Genomic DNA, 24,283 nt, shown 5'->3' with positions numbered 1-24,283 from the left:
AAAGGTCCAAATTTTTAGAGTGTGTGTGATAACCGGTTATATTAACAATAACTAAAGGCTTTCTAAAAGCACAGAATAAAAGTATAAATAGGTAACTATTTAAAACCATGCTGAGGCTATTAATAGAAACTTATGTACATAAGTCTAGTAAACATTCAGTACTTGGATTGCGAGTCTTCCAGGGACAATGATAAGGCCTCTGATGAAATTGCTGTAACTTGTGTGTAGAAACATACGTAGTAAAATGGAATGATCAGTAGGAGAGCTGTCTTGCAGTGTCAGGGCACAATCCTCTGTCAAATCCAAATCATCTGTCTTGGCAACAAGCCATGACATGGGCTTCAAGAATAGCCATGACTGGTGAGAGGCAGGAAACTGCAGACGGAGAGTGACAAGAGTTCAAGGGCAGAGAAAGGAAAGACGTTTAGGGTTGAATTAAACCACAGAAGGCCCAGGAAGCAGAATTGCTGACTGTGTGGCCTGTTGTGTAGACCAGGAGTTGGTTGATGTCATTCATGATCCACAGAAGCAAGAGTGTGTACTTTGATTCTCTTTAATTGTTAAGGTCTAACTCAACTGATTTTAGCTTAAGAAGTGCCTTGTTGGATCGTAGAAGGCTACACATAGCAAACTGCATTCACTGCAAGAATCCCAGCAATGAGGAGGTGCCAGGAGGTTCACCACAAATTGGCTAGTGGTCCACTATCTACCCTTGCCTTCTTTGGTTGTACAGTGGTACCTCGGGTTGCAAACACTTCGGGTTACAAACTCCGCTAACCTGGAAGTAGTACCTCAGGTTGAGAACTTTGCCCCAGGATGAGAACGGAAATCGGGCGACGGCGGCAGGAGGCCCCATTAGCGAAAGCGCGCCTCAGGTTAAGAACGGTTTCAGGTTAAGAACGGACCTCCGGAATGAATTAAGTTCGTAACCCAAGGTACCACTGTAGATGCTAGAGCCAACTGGAGTTAATGCCATCCAATCAATGTTTTTTGCAGGATATCTCTAGGAGTTTAGTTGCGCAGTGCTCAGGTGTCCTGGCTATCGCTGTAGGTAGGTCACTGCCCTTGGACACAGCCATCCCGGGTTCAGTTCTTGAAAGCCTGGCCACTAACCAAACTGTTTGGGTATGGGCATGATGCCCGAGAAGCTTCAGAAGTGATTTGTTTCTTTGGTTCTCCAGCTCTTGAAAATTTGGGTGGTTTTACATTTTGAGCTTGCAGGCGTGAGCATTTGTTTAGGCCAGAGGGTCACTGTGGATGGCAACAGCTTGTAAATTAATGCTGTGTGTGTACAAATACAAAGACTTGACTTGGATGTTGGTTGAGGACACCAGATTATAGCTGGTAGGCGTGTTGCACTACTTGTACTGTCCTAATGCTGCAGTTCCAAGTGACATGGAGAGGCAAGTCTTGGGATGTTTGGGAAATACAGTGTTACCCCAGGTTACGCACGCGATCCGTTCCGGGTCATGGTACGCAACGCGGCCGTGCGTATCACGAACGCACGGGGCCCCCCCCCAAAAAAAACCTGGAAGTAGTGCGATTTGAGCGCTTCTGCGCATGCACGAAGTGCGCAGAACGCTTCTGCGCATCCGGGGGTCACGCGCGCTCCGGAAACACTTCCTGGTTGCGGGCGTTCGCAACTCGAACGTCCGCAACACAGGGTGTGCGTAACCCGGGGTACTACTGTAATGACCTGTTAACGGAGAGCTTGGAGTTGTAATTCAGCTGGGTGTATTCTCAGCCCTGCCTTAGCTCCTTGGGATTTGTAACTGGGAGACAACAGCTTCGCCATTAATGCCACCTGCCTTGGTTGTGACCCACAGTGGTTGGAAAGGCACAACTTGTAGGCATTGTCAGCTCATGGCTTGATCTGGAGACTGTGGGGTGCCCTTTATGCTGCTTGCAGAACCTCACATAAGAAGGTAGCCAGCACAGGGAGGAGAAACAACAACAGACAGTCACGGTATCTGTACCTCAGATAAAATACAAAACCGTGTATATCTCTGGATAGAAATGTATTAAATATAGAACTAAACTAACAATGTCATCATACAAAAAGCGTACATGGATATTTCCTCAAAGGCAAAGCCTATATATGCTTTCAAACATCAAAAGTGCTGATTCAAAGTGCAATATGCAAAGTGCAATATAATGTTAAAGATGGCTATGCAAAAGTCTATAAGACGTATGGGTCTATCTTCCCAATGTTGGAGAAGGTTATATGCAAAGTCATCCAGACGTGTGGGTATGGTAGGAGTGGATGTTGTGCTACTGGCCTGTAAGCATGAGTTGCCTGTTGGACTTGTCACTTGGGAGATGGAGAGAGCATTTCACCCTCCAAGAGGATCCTTCTTTCCCAAACCCATAAGGAAATACAGTGGAAACTGGTTCAGGCCCAAGGAAGGAGTTGGTTTGGACCACAACACATCGTTTCATCTGCAGAGCCAGTTGGCTAAAAAAAGAGCACCCTTTAGAAAACAAGGAGAGAGACCGCCAAGCCTAAGATCTCTGGTAAGCTTTTTCAGTAAATGGTTGCTAAGCCAGAGACATTTATCCCTAATCACTGGCTTCAGAGAACTCTGGACATGAAATGTGTTGGTGTTCTACAGATGCTAAATACAGAAATAAATAGAGGTGTTTGGAATCCCATTATTTCATTTCCTGCTTCAAAGATAACACCATCATCACATCCTTGCCCAGCCATGTGTACCCAGCTCCAAGTCAGTTGCATTGATAATTCCCGCTATCTGGATGTCCATTGCTGCACTGCTTTTGAACTCTGGGCCTTATAAACTATGGCAGTTGCAAAAGGGACCACTTTGGGTGGGGATCTGGGAGAGGCCTTGAAATTCCCTTGCTCAGGTGCCAGAAAACATGGTGCTGATGTTAAGTTGGCTTGGAAAGACAGTTGCCTGGCTTAAGGCAGGGGGTTGGACTGGATGGCCCTTGTGGTCTCTTCCAACTCTATGATTCTATGATTCTATGAAGTGCTTCCTCAGAATTCTTTCTACAGGTAAGTACATTAGGACTTGACATTGGAACGACTTGTCACTGGAGAATCCTGACAGCTCTCTTTACTACAACATGGTCCTGGTGTTTGGAAAGCAGAATAAGCATTATGTTAGATCTCTCTCTCTCTTTTCACACACACCCCTGGGGGGGAAACACTTGCCGAAGAAAGCCAAATTCTCATTTGTAGGGATACCATTTAATGCCAGCGGTAATATGGGCACCCTGTAGAACACAGAAGTGGCGTGGCAAAGGTAAGACGATAAAGGGAGAGCATAGGATTTAGGCAAGAAGTTCTGTTGGCAGAAGTTCTCGTAGCGGAAAGAAGGAGGAAAACGGTGTGAAGCGTGCAGCAGGAATGGCTAATTGTGGCGTCTCCTTTTCTTCCTTTAGACTTGTCAAGTATGCCAGATGCTGTTGCCCAACAAGTGCAGTTACTGTGCTCATCAGAGAATCCATGCTCACAAATCCCCTTATTGCTGCCCAGAGTGTGGCGCCATTTGCCGGTCGGCCTATTTCCAAACCCACGTCAAGGAGAACTGCCTTCACTACTCGCGCAAAGTTGGCTACAGGTTTGTGCTGAATTGAGGGGTGGGTGGGGGGCGCACGAGGAAGATGTGTCGTGACATTTAATGCCCACCGAGCGCGGGTGAATGGGGCGAGGGAGAATTGAGCGTAAAATCTTATCAAATCCTTTCCACGCCACACAGCTTTGCTGCCAGCTTGTTTGGTGATCCGACAGGCCGACAATTTCAGGATATCAAATGCTGATAAGGTGTGCTTCTCCCGTCGTGCCTTCAGGAGGCACATCTTTATGGACACTTTGGCAATGAGTGTTCTTCCGTGCTTGCAAGGACGCAAGCTAAGACGGGGGGAAATGCTGCAAATGCCAGGGCTTTTTCGATGGGCTTTCACAGCCCTCTTAAAGGTTATGAAGTAGGGATGGCGTGATTCTGTCACATAGTTTACTTCCTCTGTATGCTTTATAGTTCTGTCGCTCTCTGGCTTCTCGGTTTTGTTGCTTGCAAAGGAGGGTACTATGGTGTTTTTATTATTAATATATTGCATTTTTATTTTTATTCACTCCCATTTGGATAAAGGGTGGATTAGACATTTTAAAAATAAATAGTATCCATAGGGGGGAAACTGAATTGATCTAAAATTTGGTGTTTCTGTGTCTTAACTGAAGAAGTACAGATGCAATACTGATTTTATGCTACAGGCAGGGAACTTATGGCCCTCTTGCGGTGGCCATCTTGGCTGGGAGTCCTGGAAAGACCCTCCCTGCCTTGCAGGCCTTTTCCCACCTGGCCTGGAAAGGTGGTACGCTGACTGACTCCAGCTACAAAAGCTGAGGCTGCTGAACAGACTCTTGGGTGTTTGTTTAGGGTGGGGGTTCTTAGCAGCGTTTGTTTCTGTTATTGATACTTATTTTTTGTATCTTTATTTTTAGATATTCTTGTGATTTTATGTGGAACTTGTTCAGTTTGGTTGTGTACTTCCTGATTTTTTTTAAATGTATTGTTTCTGACAATATTTGTAATTATGGATTTTTTTTCATGTTGTAAGCCTCCTTGAGCATAGTTTTTACCATGGAAAGCAGAATATAAATTTCTGGACTATAGCTGCCCTCATCACTGGCTGTTGGCCACGTTGGCTGGGGCTGATGCGAGTCCAGCAGCACCTGGAGAGACCACAGCTTCCTCACCATGGATGTAAAACAGGATGTTTGGCAGCAAGAGCAAGAGGAGCACCAAATACCGTATTTTTCGCTCCATAAGACACACTTTTTCCCTCCTGAAAAGTAAGGGGAAATACCTGTGCGTCTTATGGAGCGAATGGTGGTCCCTGGAGCTGAATTGCCCAGGGGCCCAAAGCAGATTGTGCTTTTTATTTTACAAAGAGAAAGAGGGGTGTTGAAAGGACTCCGCTCAGCAGCTGATCAGCAAGAGATCAGGAGAGAGATAAGTCCCGGCTCCCTTTCAGCCCCGCCCTGCTTTGTTGAATGTGCTGCAGAGGGAGGTTGTTTGTTTCCCCATGACATGTGACTGGCTGATTAGATTATCTGTCTGGAAACAGTTGAAACTGCTCCCTTTCCTTAAGATTTTTCAGAAATGTGAGTTGAACCCCATAAAAATGGGGCATTTCCTCTTTGCTTCCCCCCCTCTGCAAAAGGAACTTTGCTTTTCCCCCTTTGCAAAAAAGCTGTAAAACTTTTAGCTGATCCTCAAAAAAACCAGGGCTTTTCCCTTTGCAAAAAAAGCTGCAAAATTTTTAGCTGATCCTCAAAAAAACAGGGCTTTTAGAGGAGGAAAACCAGAAAAATATTTTTTCCTTGTTTCCTCCTCTAAAAATGAGGTGCGCCCTATGGTCCAGTGCGTCCTATGGAGCGAAAAATACGGTACTTTTTATTGCTTAGGTGGAACAATGCAGCATGAATTAAAGGGTGCTTGGCAGACTCCTAAGCGACTTGGTTTGCTTGGAATAAAAGCACTGAAGCCCAGGCTAATGCAGGCAATAAACAGAAAGGAAGTTTGGTCCTGCGCTTACTTGCCTTTGTGGCTAACAGCAGTTGCATTTTGATTTGAACACCCCTCAAATTGGAGTAACTTTGTCCAGTATCAGCTATATCACTAGAGGTTTTAAAACATTTTCAGTGTGCATTTCATTGGGACTTTGAGTGTCTTATCTTTTTCTCTTTCTTTTTATCCATTTTTGTCTTTACCACCATTATCGATCACCCTGGGACACTTTAATGCTGTGGATTTTACAAATGCCGTGGCTTTTACTACTCTCTCCAGGTCAATGAGGCAGACCTCAGTTGGTCCTTGTTTCCTGAACTTTTGCAGGAATCTCAGTGTATGCTTATGATTTTTTTTGTTTGTTTGTTTGCAGAGCTCAAGTTTAGCTCTCTGTCTCTCTTTTTTCCAGGTGCACTCACTGTGGGGTTGTCTTCATGTCGCAAGCTATGCTGAAAGTGCACATTCACGAGAAGCACTGTGAAGTCTTCCACAAGTGTTCGTTCTGTCCTATGGCCTTCAAGTCTGCAGACAGCACCACTGCTCACATTACCAGTCAGCACCCTGCAGAACCTCATAAGACATCTCAGTAAGTGTCTGCCTGGTTAAATAAATGTATTGCCCAACTTCTCTACTTTATCCAGTTTGCCTTCTGTGCCCATCCCCACTGGGCTTACAAGAATGTTGTTGTCCCAACTGTATGGAGAGAGAGAGAGACAGTAAACTGTGTTGTGGAGACAGTTTTTAGTAGGATCTGCACACCTTCTCTTTGAAAGAAATGAAGGGTTAGGCAGAAATCTTGTTTTCTAGTTATCTTAATCAGGGTGGATTTGATTTAAATCAAACTGATTTAAATCACTAGTCAGTAAGGCTCAGGGCTGATTTAAATAAAAAAAAATCCGATTTAAATCGGATTTTTTTAATTTGAATCGGATTTTTTTTTTATTTAAATCAGCCCTGAGCCTTACTGACTAGTGATTTAAATTGTGATTTAAATCATTTTGATTTAAATCAAATCCACCCTGATCTTAATATTTAGTTATGTAGCCCATCTGTTCCTAAGACTGTTCACACTTGGAAAGAAGCAAGGGCAGATTTGTCATCTGTTAGCGTACAGACAGTCCCTGTGCGCTGCATGATGTTACGTGTTTCTCTAGAGGGCATCCTAGAACCAATGGATGGTTATTGCACAGAAACCCATTTTGGCGAACCATGAGGAGAAACAATGGTAAGAGTTGTTTGACAGTGGGAACAGACTGTCTGCAGAGCTGTCGGGGTCTCCTTCACTGGTTATATTTAAGTTGGGCAGCCATCTGTTGGGAATGCTGTGCTTGCTTCCAGGATTTCAGGTCCTGCATTGAGCAAGAGATTGGAAATAGATGCCCTCCAAGGTCCTTTTGATTCCATTTCTCTGTGAAATTGCCTTGTAACTCTTGTCTGCTAGAGAAGCGCTAATGGGAGCTTGAGGCAGAGCCTGTCGGGGAGAACTACAAATTAAAACAAATAGCAGCACTTAGAGCAGGAGTGGAGAACGTTTTTGGCTCTGTGGGCCTAATCCTTATCAGGATTAGCTTCATGGGCCAAATTTGATAGGTGAGCGAGGCACCCCACATGATTGACAGGTGGGCAACACACCCACCCGTCAAAAGTCCATGCTGGAGCAATGTTAAAATGAGCCCCCTCCCTGCTTTCTGAAACACACACACACACACACACACACACACACACACACACACACAAAGATAGATCCAGCTAATGCATGAAGGAGAAATTGCAACTCCCAGGAGAGAGGGGAAAACCACTTGTGGAAGGCTGATCCTTGCAAAAGCAGTTCTTTTCCCTCTCCCCCTGAGAGCTGTGTGCAGCGAAATGGAGCAGAATTTAACCTCTGCTCAGCACACACTTCGCAGGAAGGGGATGGGGAAACCCCCTTTGCAAGGATCCACCTTCGCTAGCGGTTTCTCCCTCCCCCTCCCCTGGGAGGCATGGCTTTTTCATATAGTGATGCAGAATTAAGACAGGTCTGTTTTTGCTGCAGGCATCTCTTTCCATGGAGCAGGCACACACAGTGAAAGCAAGCAGACTCAGTGTTTTTCTTCTGCTTCCTTTGGCTATATGCACCTGTTACAAAGAGGGAACAGATGTGCTCAGCCAAATGGAGCAGGATTTAACCATCACCTGTAAGCTGTTCCTGGTGGGAACAGCCACTTAAAGCAATACAGAATTGAGACCCACCCTCCAGGTGACATCACAACAATGTTTCCTGTTAAATACATGTTTCCAAGGCATTTTATTGGAGTTGGGTTTCTAATGTTGTACACTGCCCTGAGATCTTCTGATAAAGGGGGTGGTATATATGTTGAGGGACACAGGTGGCGCTGTGGTCTAAATCACAGAGCCTAGGGCTTGCCGATCAGAAGGTCGGCGGTTCAAATCCCGCGACGGGGTGAGCTCCCGTTGCTCAGTCCCTGCTCCTGCCCACCTAGCATTTTGAAAGCACGTCAAAGTGCAAGTAGATAAATAGGTACCGCTCCGGCTGGAAGGTAAACGGCGTTTCCGTGCGCTGCTCTGGTTTACCAGAAGCGGTTTAGTCATGCTGGCCACATGACCCGGAAGCTGTACGGCAGCTCCCTCGGCCAGTAAAGCGAGATGAGCACCACAGCCCCAGAGTCATTCGCGACTGGACCTAACGGTCAGGGATCCATTTACCTTCATATATGTTGAATAAATAATAATAATAATCATATTTCAATAATTAATGATTATGATGATGATGATGATGATAAATTTTTCTACATTGGCGTTTCTTTGTTTAGAGTAAACTTTCATTGCAAATTCATTTTTCAATTGTTCCAGGGTGATCTACAAATGCTCTTGTGAGACGGTCTTTAACAAGAAGAGGCTTCTGCAGGAGCACTTCCAGCAGAATGCCAACAGGCTGATGGTGGGAGTGTTCAAGTGTCCACATTGTCAGCTGGTGTATATGCAGAAACTTCAGCTAATGCAGCATGTTAAGGTTGGTGACTGAACAGGATACCATACCTGCATGGAACACTTTTCTGCCTTCAGAAACGAGATTGCTTTACATGAAACACATCGGCTGCCTTCCTTCCTTCCTTCCTTCCTTCCTTCCTTCCTTCCTTCCTTCCTTCCTCCCTTCCTTTCTTTCTTTCTTTACCCACCACTGGTGGATATCCTCACAAGCAGCCTCAAAACCAATTCAAAGATTGCGTGTAAAACAGTCCTCCCAGAAGTGTATTGCATTAGAGTCCAAGTACCTACAGCAGCTAGATTTCTTACTGAGACTGGTGCTATACTGACTGCACTGCCTCCCAGTTCATTTCTGGTCGCAGTGCAAAGTGTCTAGCTTAGGACCAGTGTAATTGAAGGGCCACTATTCTCCATATGCATCTGCCCATACGTGAAACTCTTCCCCTGTCAGGAGTAGTATGCACCTGAAGACCAGTTGTGGAATGCTCTCCTTTCAGTGCCAAATACTACCTAAAGCTTTTAAAATGCAGGTTTAAGCCTGTTAACTGTTTAATGCTGCTTTATAATTTTGTGGGTTTTTAGCATGTTGTGTATGTGTGCGTTTCTGTGTACGCACATGCATGCTCCCCCCCATTTTATTGTTCTTTGTGTAAATTGCCCTGAGAATATGATTGAAGGGCGAAAATAAAAATTGTTCTAATAAATAAGTGTGGGGGGCATGTGAATTCTCTTCATGCCTCCAAAATTCCCTGGAAAACTTAAGAGCTGCAAAATCTGTGACTCTCAAGTCTTGTTGGATTCCAACTCCCATCAGTTCCAGCCAACAAGGCCAATGGTAAGAATGGTGGAAGTTGTAATCCACCGTCTAGAGGGCTGCAGGTTCCTTCCTCTTGGGTTACAAGCTAGGCTGCTTTCCTTCCTGCCGTTCAGGCTGTTCACAAGCAAGAAAATATTTTACAGAAGCACTCTTCAAAACAGGTATTGGAGAGGCCGAATGATTTAGCTGCAGCATCTAGTTTAATTTTGCCTGTGTCTTTCTATCTGAAAAGCAACAGTGACCACCTGCCACTCTTGTACTCAAGGAAAAGCTTTCATGGGCATTATGATTTCAGACTATGTCACCAGCATTTGCCAAAGGGAGAGATGACAAAATTCAGAATCTCCCTCATTATCTGTGCATACATTGCCTTTCATGATGCTACCAAGAGAGAAATATCACATCCTTATTATCTAGAAAGGCATCTTGGTTTTGCCAGCAAAAACGTGTCCATCTCTTGACAGGTATCGAAGACATTGTTACAAACAGCACTGTTCAATTTGCCTTAGCAGCAGCTAACGTATACAAGGATTATACAGCTCAGTCAAGCGTCTCAATAAAGTAGACCCTTGTCTACAGAAGCTCAAGGCACAATGCATTTGTTTTCTTTAAAATGCCACGGGAATCTGAGGTTGAAATTCAACAAATCATCCTCTGAACCTACTCTTGGATTGCGAATGAGGGGCACCAAGACTCAATTCAAACATGCACATATACATGCACCCTGCAACATTGCATTGGTTCAAAGTTTAATTGAGTACAAACCAGGGTTGCAGTTTCCCCAAATTACATCCTTGGGCCAAGCCTGATGTGGGTATTGAGGATTATGAACAAACACTGTGCTCTCACACTCCCTTTTCCCTCAATCAAGCATTCCAAACTAGGATTTGCAATCCCAGTTTGGAGGGCTTGCTCAAGCTGTAGTTTGCCAGTTCAGACGTATCTGCAAACTGTTACTTGGTTTGATCAAACCATAACGTGCTGCACACAGGCAGAGGAGGAAGCACCCTACAGCAGCAGCACTTTTTCACAATCCTCCAAACTGTGAATTCAGTCTTAAGTCTGCTGCAAACACACATGCTGTTCTGTTATAATTTAAAGTTAAGTGCATAGTTTCTCACTGTGTTGATGGAATGAATCACATCGCAATAGCGTTAACATAGCCTATTGGCTATGGATATAATCTCTGTCTTAGTCCTGGGCTGTATAAAACAGAAGGAGGTGGGAAATGATATGTTTTTGTTAAGCAGAGCGGTTTCCTGCTATTTTAGGGATATACGCAAATTTCCTTTGCCCTGCTCTAATGCCGAGGCTTGGTTTTTTTGTTTTTGTTCATTAGAGCGTCCATGGAGTCCCTGAGAACCCTGAAGATCTTGCTAGCTTCCGACAGAAGACAGAGACAGCAACTAACAGCAACGTTCTTCCAGCATCGAAGGAGCTGTCAGTAATCAATGGTACTTCCCAGACCTCTTTGCCCACAAAAGGGACGAGCCCAGAATCAAAACCCAAGCCAAAACCCTGCAGTTGGACATGTCGGGAGTGTTCGCAGTGCATCCCTGACCGAGAAACCTATGTGTCCCATATGAGGAAAAGCCATGGAAAGGTAAGGCTCTGGGGGCTATATTTTGTTCCCCTTTCCCACAGGATTCATCTCAAACTCTTCAGCAGCCGGCCTGTCATTGTTTGAGCTCCAGGGCAACAATTTTTTGTTTTCCTGCACATTTAGGCAGCACCAATGATACGGCTGTACTGTTGCATCTGTTTTTAATAATGGTTAAGTGGAGTTTATTGTTCTGTTTTTGTTTTGTTTTGTTTGAAAATTATTTCAGGACCTTCTTAATAAGAAGCAATGTGCAAATCTAATCTAAACCTCATAGCATACCTTTTAATGTTTGTTATAGCTTACAGCTAAACAAATAAAATTGCTGCTGCTTATTACATAAACCTTATAGCAGGGTGAGAGCCTGGTAGACGCTTCTTTCTTTTGGGTCTATGCATTCCTATGGCAGCATCAGAGATAAGCTTCAGAGTATGATTCTTTCTTTCTCTCCATGTGTTCCCCTTTTAAGACCATATCTTTCTGAAACTGAATTGACTGCAAATGCATAAGCATTACCTGGATTCTTCTCCACAAAAATCTTATAAATTAGATAATGAACATTCCCATTCTGCAGATGGGGAACTGGCGCAAGGCAAGCTTAATCAGGTTTGTGGCCAAGGGCTGCTTTTTATGCTACAAGAGAGACATGTTTGTAGCAGGTCAATTGCATATCTCTGTGGTGAGCACAGCGACTCTCTGTAGCCCCTTGGGAAATGCACACCTAAGGGCCACAATCAGCCAGGACTCTTAAATGTGTTTACCATGTTTCACAAAAGTACATTTTGTCAGATCAAGGATACAGGCAGATGCATTATAGATGCTAGTACACGAATCTAGATTGTGTGGATTCTTTTGCACAGATCAAGACCAAAAAAGAGGCAGCTCATTCTTGCTGTCAGAACTAACACTAATCCATGAAGAAATTAAAAAAATAATAAAAACAGCACATAGTAAGAAAGCAGAATCATACTTACTAGGAATAGTTAATGGGGATATACCCAAAGAGAAAGTGGATTTTTTCCTGTACGCGACAACCGCGGCGAGAACATTAATAGCCCAGCATTGGAAGGATAACTACATCCCAACCAAGAAAGAGTGGCTGAGTAAGTTAGCGGAATATCTGGAGTCGGCAAAGCTGACCAATATAATAAAACAAAAGCCAAAAAAGATAATTCAAGACCAATGGAAGTGTTTTAATGAATATTTGAGTAAACAAGGATTAAGAGAAAGATTTTGGTTATGTCTAGAATAGTGATTAAAGTTGATTTATGGTAATTTTGATGTAGAAGGGAAGAATGGCAAAAATGTTCAGACAAGTGTAGGCAGTGAAATGCAGCGATGGAAGTTGATTATTGTAACTTTAACAATAATTTACCTTTTTTCTTCTGTTATTTCTTTCTTTGGTTTCTTTTTTCTTTTTTTGTAATTTCCTCTTTCTTTCTTTTCTTTTATTGTTTGCAATGTAAATTGTTTCCTTTAATGTTTGCATTGTGAATTTGTAAAATTTGTAAAATTTTGTAAACTATTTGGAAATAAAATAAAGATTTTATATCAATATATATATATATATATATATATATAAAGAACTAACACTCCCATTCCTTTCATAGAATGTGAAAAGATATCCCTGCCGGCAGTGTGAGCGGTCATTCAACGCCTCCAATAGTCTGCACAGACACGTACGCAATAACCATGACACAGCAAAGAAAGTTTACACCTGCTGGTGAGTACACAGCTTGTTTTCCTGAAAATTTCTATGAGTCTTCCAGGCTAAGAAAGTGCTTTGCAATGGGCCATGTCTAAGGCTTTTTAGGGCATAGCTAAGAACAAAGGATCTTGCACTAGCTCAGGTACATTTTTAGGTTTCACAGCTAGATTCCACGATAAGACTACAGCACGTTAGGCATTAATGATGCAAGCACTGGGCTGTATCTAAGCAAATGTAGAATGCGTAGTTCCTTTTATATTAACCTTGCTGGAGCCAGTGTGGTGTAGTGGTTAGAGTCTGGATTTCGCTGTCTTGCCCAGGTAAGGCTGCAGTGGCTATTCACAGGCACAGTCCCACTACTGATCAGCACGGGAGTTTCTACCTGCTCCAGCTCCAACCTGAAACAATGAAAGGCAACACGTTGACCAATAAACAATACATCATTCTCTTTATAGTCGTGCTGAGGAAGATTATTTTCGAAACCGTGTGATTATCCGGATCACTGTCTCCACACGGTCACCTTGGCACCTCTCCACGTGAATCTACGTGCATCCTGAGACTGATCATTGCTTCGCCAGACGTACATTAATCATAGTGATCTCTTAAAAGACTTATACGCCTTATATTACTTTCAGAGACTTTTGTGTTAGGAACCATCTTTACAAAAGTATGGGGTCCTGTATTATGGGATGTTTGTTATGTTTAATGAATTAGTGCCTTTATTGTTTATTGGTCAACGTGTTGCCTTTCATTGTTGCAGTTCAAGGGTTTGCAACACAGGGGTTAATTGGTTGTTGACCATCTCCAACCTGGGCTGCTTCACACCTCCTTGGGCAACCTGGCACACCTCAGCTCCCCATGGGTTGCCATATTGATGCCGCATAGTCCACAGCAGGGGAGCGGGTGGCACTGTGGTCTAAACCACTGAGCCCCTTGGGCTTGCTGATTGGAAGGTTGACAGTTCGAATCCGTGCAACGGTGGTGAGCTCCTGTTGATTTCTCCCAGTTTCTGCCAACCTAGCAGTTCAAAAGCACACCAGTGCAAGTAGATAAATAGGTACTGCTGCAGCAGGAAGGTAAACGGTGTTTCCGTGCACTCTGGCCTCTGTTGCGATGTTCCGTTGCACCAGAAGCAGTTCAGTCATGCTGGCCACATGACCCAGAAAGCTCTCTGTGGACAAACACTGGCTCCCTTGGCCTGAAAGCGAGATGAGCGCCGCAACCCCATAGTCACTTTTGAGTGGACTGAACCAGTGACCCGGAAACTACAACTAATCCAGAATGCGGCAGCTAGACTGGTGACTTGGAGCGGCTGCCGAGACCACATAACACCGGTCTTCAAAGACCTACATTGGCTCCCAGTACGTTTCAGAGCACAATTCAAAGTGTTGGTGCTGACCTTTAAAGCCCTAAACGGCCTTGGTCCAGTATACCTGAAGGAGCGTCTCCACCGCCATCGTTTTGCCCGGACACTGAGGTCCAGCGCCAAGGGCCTTCTGGCGGTTCCCTCGCTACAAGAAGCCAAGTTACAGGGAACCAGGCAGAGGCCTTCTCGGTAGTGGCACCCGCCCTGTGGAACACCCTCCCGCCAGATGTCAGAGAGAAAACCAACTACCAGACTTTTAGGAGACATCTGAAAGCAGCCCTGTTTAGGGAAGCTTTTAATGTTTAATAGATGATTATTATTATTATTATTATTATTATTATTATTATTATTATCATCATCATTATCATCATCATCATCATTATCCTAGGGTCCTTTACCTTTTTACCTAGTGGCTAGACTGCCTGGTTTGGTGGTGGGAGATCCAAGTTCAAAGTCATGAAGCTGACCTTGAACAAATCACTGCCTCTCAGCCTAGCCTCCTTCCCAGGGTGGTTATGTGGATGAAATGAGAGACTAGTCTTAGTAATTTGAAGGGAAAGGTGAGGACACAAATGAGACAAACCACTAAATACATTTCCTGTAAGTCTACAGGTGACTGCTAACTGCAAAAGTGTAGCCTCCAATGTAACTCTGTAAAATGATGCATGCTCTGAAAGTATTGCAATATTATTATTTTGATGAATAAATTTATTTAAACACCAACATTTTGCTAGTTGAACAACTGTGCATAAAATACTGACATCCAGTCCTTTCATGATCACCTTTAGTAACAGACTCGCATGTTAAGGTTTGTATTTATGATTTTATAATGCTGTATTACACAAATGTGACACGTCTTCTCATGGCATCCATGACCAAGGAGACTCTGATTCTGAGCAGGAATGTGACTTTCACTGATACACAGCACATTTTGTTGTACAAGTACACCTGGCAATTTAGTCTTGAAAGTTCTAATGTGGGCACAAATGTTGACATTTCCCTCACAGACAAAACAGATTCTGCTCTCGCTTGATTCTTTTTTAAATTACATATTGATTCTCTAAAAGGGAAGCAGTTGTTCTCCTTTGCCATTGTACAGAGAAGAGCTGTAAAAGGGGCCAGGTTTGCTATGGGGCTGCTGGAATAGAAATAGAAATAGGCTCTTGGAAGTGAATGTATACATAGATTGCTTTTGGTCTTTTATAATAACTAAGAAGGAAAAAATGTTTGAGAGGCCTCATGTCACCCAATATATTATTGTTTCTCTTCTTATTATGATAGGTATTTTTGTGTTTCTAAAATGTAAACCACCCTGTGATCTTTTGGTGATGGATGATAAATAATAATAATAATAATAATAATAATAATAATAATAATAATAATACATTTGAAACCATTTGAGGGGGCGCAGAACTGGAATGGGTTATTTGTGCAGGTGGCTTGATGGCTGTCAACTGAAGCTGTCAGGGGGCTGCCCTCGTCTCAAGGCAAGGAGTTGCCGGGGCTTTATCAGTATTGCGAGCCCCTGCCTCAACTGCTGAGCAATTCATCTTCCTCCAGTGGGGAAGGCAGTGGGGAGGGAGAGATGGGACTGGGAAGTAGGAGTCAGGGCTCTGACAGGGAAAGAGAGCCTGCGCACCAAGCAGAGGCTGGAGGGGAGGCACCTCTTCCGTCTCCCCACTTGCGCAGGGGGGGGAGACGCAGAGGGGGGAGGGGGGAGTTCCGCATCCCGCGGCTTTTATGCTGGGCAAAGAACTGGAAGGGGTCATTCCCGGACTCCGGAAGGATGAGCTGGACGTCTTTTTATAGCTGCACTGTACGTATTTGCACAATAAAGAAACCTAGTTTCAGAAACCTCAGCGTCAGGCTGGTTACTCATGAGCAGCCACTGAAAACCTTACAGAAGCAAAACAAAAATGTCCATTTTTGAGCTACTTGCATAAGCAGAAAGATAAGGTGCATGCCCCAAGAAACTTTCAATCAAAATATTGATAGTTGTGGGGAGCCAACAGACAAGTGGAAGAATAGGTAAGGGATGAGAGGCAGAATGCTACTGATATAATGCTCATGCTTCCATTATGCAGGGAGATTTGGGGTTAACTTCTTGGCATCCTTAAAAATGTCAGATTTGTGGAAGAACCGTGTTTATCCTCTCTTTAACTTGTGATATAACACCTTTTCTTTTTCATGAATCTGTTTGCTCCTTTTATTATTTTTATATTGCATATTTTATCTTTATTCCTTTTTACCCTTTTCTACCTATATATTTGTATAGACACCTGCATTACCAAAATCTAATAAAAGTGTTTTCCAAAAGAAATACTACTTATATCATGATACTATTTTGCTTTGTATTTTTAAGGTACTGCACAGATGAAATCCAGACATTTCCTCAGCTGTCTATGCTAGAGAGCCACATCAGCCTCATGCACGGCATCAAAAACCCAGACCTTTCCCAGATATCCAAAACCAAAGCTCCGGCAGAAGACTTGACAAAAGTAATCTACCATGTTTTTCTTAAATAATATGTAATTCTATCTCAAGATCTTGCCCTCCCCAGTTTTGCGGCCTCCTTCAAGAACTGTCCTCCTTGTGTGGCCTGTGGAATTCATTTTCAGCTTTTTCTTTCCATCAGGATTTGAATTCTGTATAGATATATATACAAAACTGAATCTCTTGGAGGAACTGCTAGATCTCCCATTAAAAATGTGGGTAGTTTCAGTCCCATCTAGTTCCTCTATCCTCTGAGCACATGTCTCTTATAAATTAGCTCTTGTCTTGTTTCCTTGTTAAATTGCAATCCTGTGCACTGAAGAAACTTAAATTATAATCCGGACTAAAAGAGTAATTAAACTGAAGATAACCAGGCAGAATGTGAGGAGAAATTAAAGGCTTCTAGGGAGATGGTGGCAGGTCATGTTGGACATCTTTTGGCATCACAAAATAAAAAATTCTTTCAACTAACTTTGTTCTTGGTATGAGCTTTCGTGTGCATGCACACTTCTTTTGGCATCGTTAGAGATGGGACAGAGAATTTTCCCCATGGAGGACAATGAAATGCAGATCAGGCAATTAATACAATTAGTGATAACAGGAAGGAGCATCCACTTCCAGCAGCTTTACTCCTTTTTATGCAAAGCATTGGTGGCAGCAGTTGCTAAATCTTTCTTCCCGTCTCCTCCCAAAACGCTGCTCCATTGCATTTGTGTGTCTGTCAGTTATTGGACCACAACTCCTATTAAACTTAGCCAGTGGTCAGGGAGGATGGAAGCTACAGTCCAGCAACCTCCAGAAGGCCACATGCTTCCCATCCCATGCATATATAGAGATCAGATCTGGGCAGTGGTCTATGGCCTGGTCTGGTCCACTGTGAGTACAGCACCCACATCTGAAGGGATCTGCTCTTCATAGGGCGTAATAGAGATTTTTTGTGTGTGTGCTCTTGCTCCTCCCCACACACACACATCATGATGAAAGCACTGTGCAAGGCCACTGTGGGCGTAGCATGTTCCTTGACCAGGCAGGAGGCTTGATCAGGGATACAGGAGTTGTGCACAGGCTTCTGCTGTCACATAATGGCTTGGTTTGCTAAGCGAGGAGGCCAGGGAAGGGGACATGGATGTGATACCCTGTGTATCTGAAGAAGTGTGCATGCACACGAAAGCTCATACCAATAACAAACTTAGTTGGTCTCTAAGGTGCTACTGGAAGGATTTTTTTTTATTTTGTTTCGTGATACCCTATGGCAGCCTTCCCGAACCGAATGCTCTCCAGGTCTTGTTGGGCTCCCATCATCCCTGAGCATTGGCCATGGTGGGTGGGTCCGATGGAAGTTGTGGTCCAACAGCATCTGGAGGGCTCCTGGTTGGGAAAATAAGCCCTTTGGGGATCTCTCTCTCTGTATTCGCAGTGCACCCATGGTGGGCGGGAACGTTGTCTTACGGTGCTGATTGGCGCATTAAAGCCATGTGTTCATTTCCTAGGCAAAATATCCAAAGAGGGTATCTGCAGGCGGTTTGGACCAAATGGAAACTACGGCATCGGGATCTGAAGATCCACCAGCAAAAAAACTGAAGGCACACTGGAAGTGTGCCAAGTGTGGATTTGCGACGGCCGCGGAGAGTGAATTTCTGGAACACATACCTCGGCACAAGACAGACAGCTCCACGTACCAGTGCCAGCTCTGTGGCTTGTGCTACACGTCTCACATCTCTCTGAACAGGCACCTCTTCATTGTTCATAAAGTGAAAGATCCGGAGGAGGAACAGGAGGAGCCCGAGCCTGAGCCAGATTCTGAAAAGGAGGCTCCGCAAATGGAGACGTGCGAGAATGGACTTGCGGAGCCAAATGGCAAGCTGAACACTGTGGATGAGGAAGGAGGTGGTTCAAAGAGCCGAGACTCGGAGGGTGGCCCCGCGCCCTGTGATGCAGGAGAGCCCGGCACGCAGAACAAACATCCAGAATCTCCAAATATTTAAAGAGCGTGTTTTGCCTCACTCTAAATGTTGGTTGGAGGGGGGGTGGGGTTCTTAAACACGCTGTTCATTTCATGGAATGGGCGTGGCATTCCATTCACTTTAATTAGGAAGGGAAATCAAAACGGCAAACTGCCACCGTCTCTGTAGCACTGAATATGTAACAATTATGAGAGGGGGAAGTAGAATGTGATGAGGGTGTCCAGATGAACCATGTCTGAACCTTCAGGGTCAGGAGCACTTTTCTGCTTTGTGTGTGTGTCTCTCCCCCCACCCCTTTTCCAGGAACAGCAGGGCCACTCTTGTCCCACTGAAGGCCTCAGCCAACAATTCTTTTTTTCATAACAAACATTGCCTTCCACTTAAGTTCCTTGTCCAAGCCTTCCAGGCATTGTGTCTGGGCTGCAAAGCCTGCGTCAACTCTTTTTCTCTTGAGATGTGAATCCACAGAGGCTTTCCTTCCCTAAAATCATGAGTCTGGTTCCCCACCCACCCAGAACACAAAAACAAAATTGGTCTTTTTTTTTTTCCTAGGAGAGATTCGGTGCCACTAAACATTCACCTTACGTGGGTTAAATTTTGCACAAATGGAGTTTGTGTGTTTATACAATAATCAACCACAACTTCAACAAGGCCCCAATTGGAGCTCTCCTGTGTTCAGAACTGGGCCAGGTTGTGCTGGAGCTTATTGCAAGCCAGAGTACAAGCTTGCGCTAATTACCCCACATGCACATACCTAGCCTGGGAGTATTAGTGATATATATATGATAGACTGCAGGATACCTTTTTCTCGGTGGGCATACGACATTTAAATAAGAATTGGGTTGCTTACGTGATAAAATTCTGCACGTTTAAATGTCTACACTAGAGGTTTTGCTCCCGCGTTGTCTTTCATGCCTAAGCTGCCCATTCAGGCCCTGTGTGATCCGGCCCAGAGTCTCAAGATTCTCCCTCCTTGTAAGCTTAGCATATTGCTCTGCCTGTGTTTGGTTCCTTCTCTTGCTGTATCAGCCAGAGCAGGATCGTCCCGTAAGAATTTCAATCATGTGAAAAGGGTGCTGCAGGAGAAGCAGTATTCAAGGAAGCAGAGTCTGCCTTGTCTGTTGACATATCCAGCTGCCAGGTATAGCATGGCCGGCCGCCTGCCCAGCAAAGTGAGGGCAAGAAATTGGTTGGTGCTGAAGACGCTTGCTCCAAGAGATCTCCCTGCCTCGTCGCTCTTCCAAGTGCTCCTGCTCTTGAGGAACTACATTATATCTCTTCCCTGCCCCTCCAACCATTGCTCAATTGGCCGAACTGATTCTGGAGTTTTCCTTTCCACACTTGCGTTGACTCGCCTCCCCCGTCTGTGCCGTTCCCTCCCCCCTCACCTGTGCTTATCCTCATGCTTTGTGTAATACTTAACTTTTTTTATACGGTTTTTATGTTTTGAGTCTGAACCCTGCTCATTGTTTACTATAAATAATTTAAAAAAGGAAAAAAAACCTATTTATCTTATTGCATTTGAATCGCTCACTTTCTCGTCTGAAATGTGTTTTGATAAAAACCCTTTGTATTTTTTGATACTGTGTACATTTTAGCCTAGGGAATGTTTTACAAGGTAGCCTAGCTATAGTAACAATAGCAGGGGGTGGGGAGGGGGGGGTGTCCCTCCCAAGCCATCACATATCTATTTAATCTGCAGTGGCATTTGTGCCTTGCTATAATGTTTACTTCAAAGTATTTCAAATAAAACCATCTAACAATGTGTCGCTGCCAGGCTCCATTCTCTAATGCTGTGGTTCTCCCATGTGCGGGGCAGCAAGCCCTCCCTTAAGGAAGCAACGGTGCCTTCGCCACCCTCCTGAGTTCAGGGTTTGGGGGGCCATGACTGGGGTCATAGGCAGGCAGTTCCTTTCACGGCAGTAATTCATGTAATTCGTGATATCCCTCCAGCAAGGACTTTGGATCTTAATTATCAACTATTACAGTCCTACCTCGTGTTGCGTTCGCTGCAGGTTGCGAACGACAAACCCAGAAGTGTTTACTTCCGGGTTTCACTGCATGCGCAGAAGAGCTCCGCGTGGTCTGCACATGCGCAGAAGCGTTCTGCACTTTTGCGCATGCGCGCTATCGCCGCTCGGGGTGCGGACTTTTTGGGGTGCGAACGGCACCCCGGAACAGATTGTGTCTGCCACCTGAGGTACCACTATACTAAGGAGACTGTTCTCTTGCCTTCTCTTGTTTTATGAAATTTGCCGCATGAGAAGGTCTCCCGTGGGTCTAGTAGCACAATAAGTGCGTGGTGTGCAATCTGATCCTGTCACTTGCTGCTTTTAGCACTTTTATGTTGTGTCCCGGTTTTCTCCCACCCTCCTTTGCCATTTTCTAGCAGTGTAATCCTATGCATGTTTTACTCAAAAGGTAAGTTCTGCTGTGCTCAGTGGGCTTTATTCCCAGGTAAGTGTATAGGTGGTGTTGTGGGACGCGGGTGGAGCTGTGGTCTAAACCAGTGTTTTTCAACCTTTTTTGGGCAAAGGCACACTTGTTTCATGAAAAAAATCACGAGGCACACCACCATTAGAAAATGTTAAAAAAATTAACTTTGTGCCTATATTGACTATATATAAAGTAGTTTTCCCACGGCACACCAGGCAACATCTCGCGGCACACTAGTGTGCCACGGAACAGTGGTTGAAAAACACTGGTCTAAACCACAGAGCCTAGGGCTTGCTGATCAGAAGGTCGGCAGCTCGAATCTCTGCCACGGGGTGAGCTCCCGTTGCTCGGTCCCAGCTCCTGCCAACCTAGCAGTTCGAAAGCACGTCAAAGTGCAAGTAGATAAATAGGTACTGCTCCAGCGGGAAGGTAAACGGCGTTTCCGTGCGCTGCTCTGGTTCGCCAGAAGCGGCTTAGTCCTGCTGGCCACATGACCTGGAAGCTGTACGCCGGCTCCCTCGGCCAGTAACGCGGGATGAGCGCCGCAACCCCAGAGTCGTCCGTGACTGGACCTAATGGTCAGGGGCCCCTTTACCTTTACCTAAGTGTATAGGATTGCAGCTTGCCAACATTCAACAATTGGGAAGGCTCAGCTGAATTTCATTGCCACCAGATTACTTTAATGCCACCAGATTACATCTCCAGTGCAATAAAATCTAGAAATATTTACTAGCAAATTGAGGAGAGGATGACTTGTCAGAGCTAGCATCTGAATGCTTCTGTCGGATTTAACGGCTGCCAATATCAGCTTATCCTTGCTCCCCAGTAAATATGAGGTTGTGCAATTGGAAACATGATCCCTCTCCAGCCAATAATTTGGGTTTCTTATGCAGTTACATGTGCATCTGAATATTAGATACGCATTTAGTGTTCCAGAGGCAAACTCATGACCCTTGTGCAGTATATGCCCTTTCCAAAAAGAAATCTGCATTAGCTCCGGCTATGAACCAAAATGGCAATGCTCTCCAATATGATATCCAGCAGTCTGTTACAGCAAAACCATCAAGAGTCTTACGGCATGAGTCTAACATGAGTGACATATGAGTGTGCTGCATTAAGTCAGGTTAAACAGTCCCAAGACACTCTTGTTTTTGTTCCAACATAATCTCCCATTTTTTAAAAAAATAAGCCTGATGCAATAATCTCAACCAGGACTAATACACTGCTTTAGAGAAATTATTTCCAATACTGCATATGTCTTCTTAGCATAATACTGCATTGTGTATTGTTCCTCCATAAAGCCAGTTCCTCGAACCGAACTGATCCCACCACCATCAAGTTCCTTCTCAGATTTCAGTCTGCTTAATGTATTGTCTCGGTAATGGACTGGATGAGAGCCAACAAACTGAAACTCAATCCAGATAAGACGGAGGTACTGTTAGTGGGCAGTGCCCTAGACTGGATAGATGGGAGGTGGCCTGTTCTTGATGAGGTTGCACTCCCTCTGAAGGAGCGGGTACGTAGCTTGGGGTTACTCCTAGATCCTTGGCTCTGGTGCGGACTGCATTCCTCCAGCTGCACCCCTTTCTGGACAGGGATAGCCTAGCTTCTGTCCTCTGTGCTCGGATAACCTCTAGGTTAGATTACTGCAATGTGTCTCTGGATACAGTTCGGAAACTTCAGCTAGTGCAGATTTGGATGACCAGGTTGTTCACCAGGAGAAGATGGTTTGAGTGTATTACACTGATCCTGGCCCGACTGCACTGGGCCCAAAAGCATAATGTTTACATATAAATGCATTATGACAAGCAGAAAGTCAACAGGAGAAGCAGCAATGAGGCTCCACCTGATAATTTTCTGCCTGTCCAAGATCAAAGCTAATGGAGCGCAAGGTGCATTGTGTTGTTCTGCTCTTAAAGCATAATTACCAGAAATAATAGAAAGCAATATTGTTTTCATTTTATTAAATGGGGGGTGCAGGTTTCTGCAGCCATCAAGATTCATTTACTAATCTTCTTTTACACTTCCCAACTTACCACATAACACTAATATTGTGTAGAGGAATAATTATTATAATTATTATTTTATTTTATTATTATTTATACCCTGCCCATCTGGCTGGGTTCCCTCAGCCACTCTGGGCGGCATCCAACACTAAATTGTAAAACATTAGACATTAAAAATTTCCCGATACAGCGTTGCCTTCAGGTTTCTTCTAAAAGTCAGTTGTTTATTTTCTTGACATCTGATGGGAGGGTGTTAAACAGGGCAGGTGCCACTACCGAGAAGGCCCTCTGCCTAGTGCCCTGTAACCCCACTTCTCGCAGGTTAAAAGGCTGGACTTGGTTTTGGGAGACCTGACAAATCTTCACAGTTGCTTCTCTTAATTTATACTTTATTATTATTTAAAGTACCTAAAACAAGCACCGTAGAAATATTTTTGGCAAATATACAGGCCCTACCCTTGGGCATACAATGCAGGAGACATGATACATTGGAGCAGTTTGGAGGAAGAAGCAAGCAAGCAAATGCAAATCTCCAAACTTTAAATGGAAGGGACGCTGCTTCTTACATTATATTACATGCCTCCTTTCCCTCGGCTGCAGCCAGGTTTGCAAGAAAAGCCCAATGCCAGCCAGCCAGCCCCAGTGAAGCAAACAGAACAAGCCCTGCTTGGTGGAGCAGCCGCTGGGAGTTGCAACAGAGCAGTTTTGGTGATCATCCAGTCTCAGCCTCGCCTACTTTACGGGGATGTTGTGCTAATAAAAGAGGGAAATGCAATTCATAAATGCTCTTTCCAAACCACTGCAATAAAAAAAAGAAAATGTGCTCTGTGAGTCCATAATTTACAAACACACACACATGAATAAAACAAAAAAACACCTCAGGGAAGTGTAGAGGTGGAGGGAATGTTCTTTCATATGTGGTGGACATACAAAAGGGTAAATGAATATTGGGAAATGATTTATAATGAATTGAAAAAAATGCTTAAAATTACAGAGAGAGCCCTACCTATTGGGGATAATTCAGACTGAAATTTCCCCAGGTGTCAGAAAGTGTTATTTATGTGTGCAACAACTGCGGCCTGTGTTTTGTTACTCCCAAAATGGAAAACGAGCGAGGTCCCAACCAAAGAAGAATAGCAACTTAAGTTGACAGAATATGCATGCTGTAAACAAAAACTGCTCCCTTTCCCTTATGGGGTCTACAAGAGCCCTTATAGAGACCTTTGTAGGTTCTCCATCGGTAGGAGAAAATAACAGAGGCCAACCAGAGAATATTGAGGCGCAAAGCAGCTAGTAAGCCTGATCTTTATTAAAGCTGTTGCAGCAGGGTGCTCCCCCCCACACGCAGGAGTGAGGAGGAGGACCCAGAAC

The 24,283-nt window shown here is 44.3% G+C and overlaps 1 protein-coding gene across 2 annotated transcripts in view; it reads left to right on the top strand.

The window, feature by feature from the left end:
- Window positions 1-20,235, top strand: part of ZNF592 (zinc finger protein 592) — a 42,734-nt gene extending 22,499 nt beyond the window's left edge. For both annotated transcript variants that reach the window (XM_033166627.1, XM_033166628.1), the window contains exons 3-9: window positions 3,406-3,584; window positions 5,944-6,120; window positions 8,388-8,547; window positions 10,679-10,942; window positions 12,550-12,662; window positions 16,376-16,511; window positions 17,997-20,235. In XM_033166627.1, the coding sequence (XP_033022518.1) occupies window positions 3,406-3,584; window positions 5,944-6,120; window positions 8,388-8,547; window positions 10,679-10,942; window positions 12,550-12,662; window positions 16,376-16,511; window positions 17,997-18,491 (1,524 nt within the window). In that variant the 3' untranslated portion in view covers window positions 18,492-20,235. The remainder of the gene's footprint in view (window positions 1-3,405; window positions 3,585-5,943; window positions 6,121-8,387; window positions 8,548-10,678; window positions 10,943-12,549; window positions 12,663-16,375; window positions 16,512-17,996) is intronic.
- Window positions 20,236-24,283: the final 4,048 nt, after the last annotated feature.

The sequence above is a fragment of the Lacerta agilis genome, chromosome 13 (assembly GCF_009819535.1).
Source record: "Lacerta agilis isolate rLacAgi1 chromosome 13, rLacAgi1.pri, whole genome shotgun sequence".
NCBI classification, from domain to species: domain Eukaryota; kingdom Metazoa; phylum Chordata; class Lepidosauria; order Squamata; family Lacertidae; genus Lacerta; species Lacerta agilis.
This window is presented reverse-complemented; position numbering and strand designations above follow the sequence as displayed.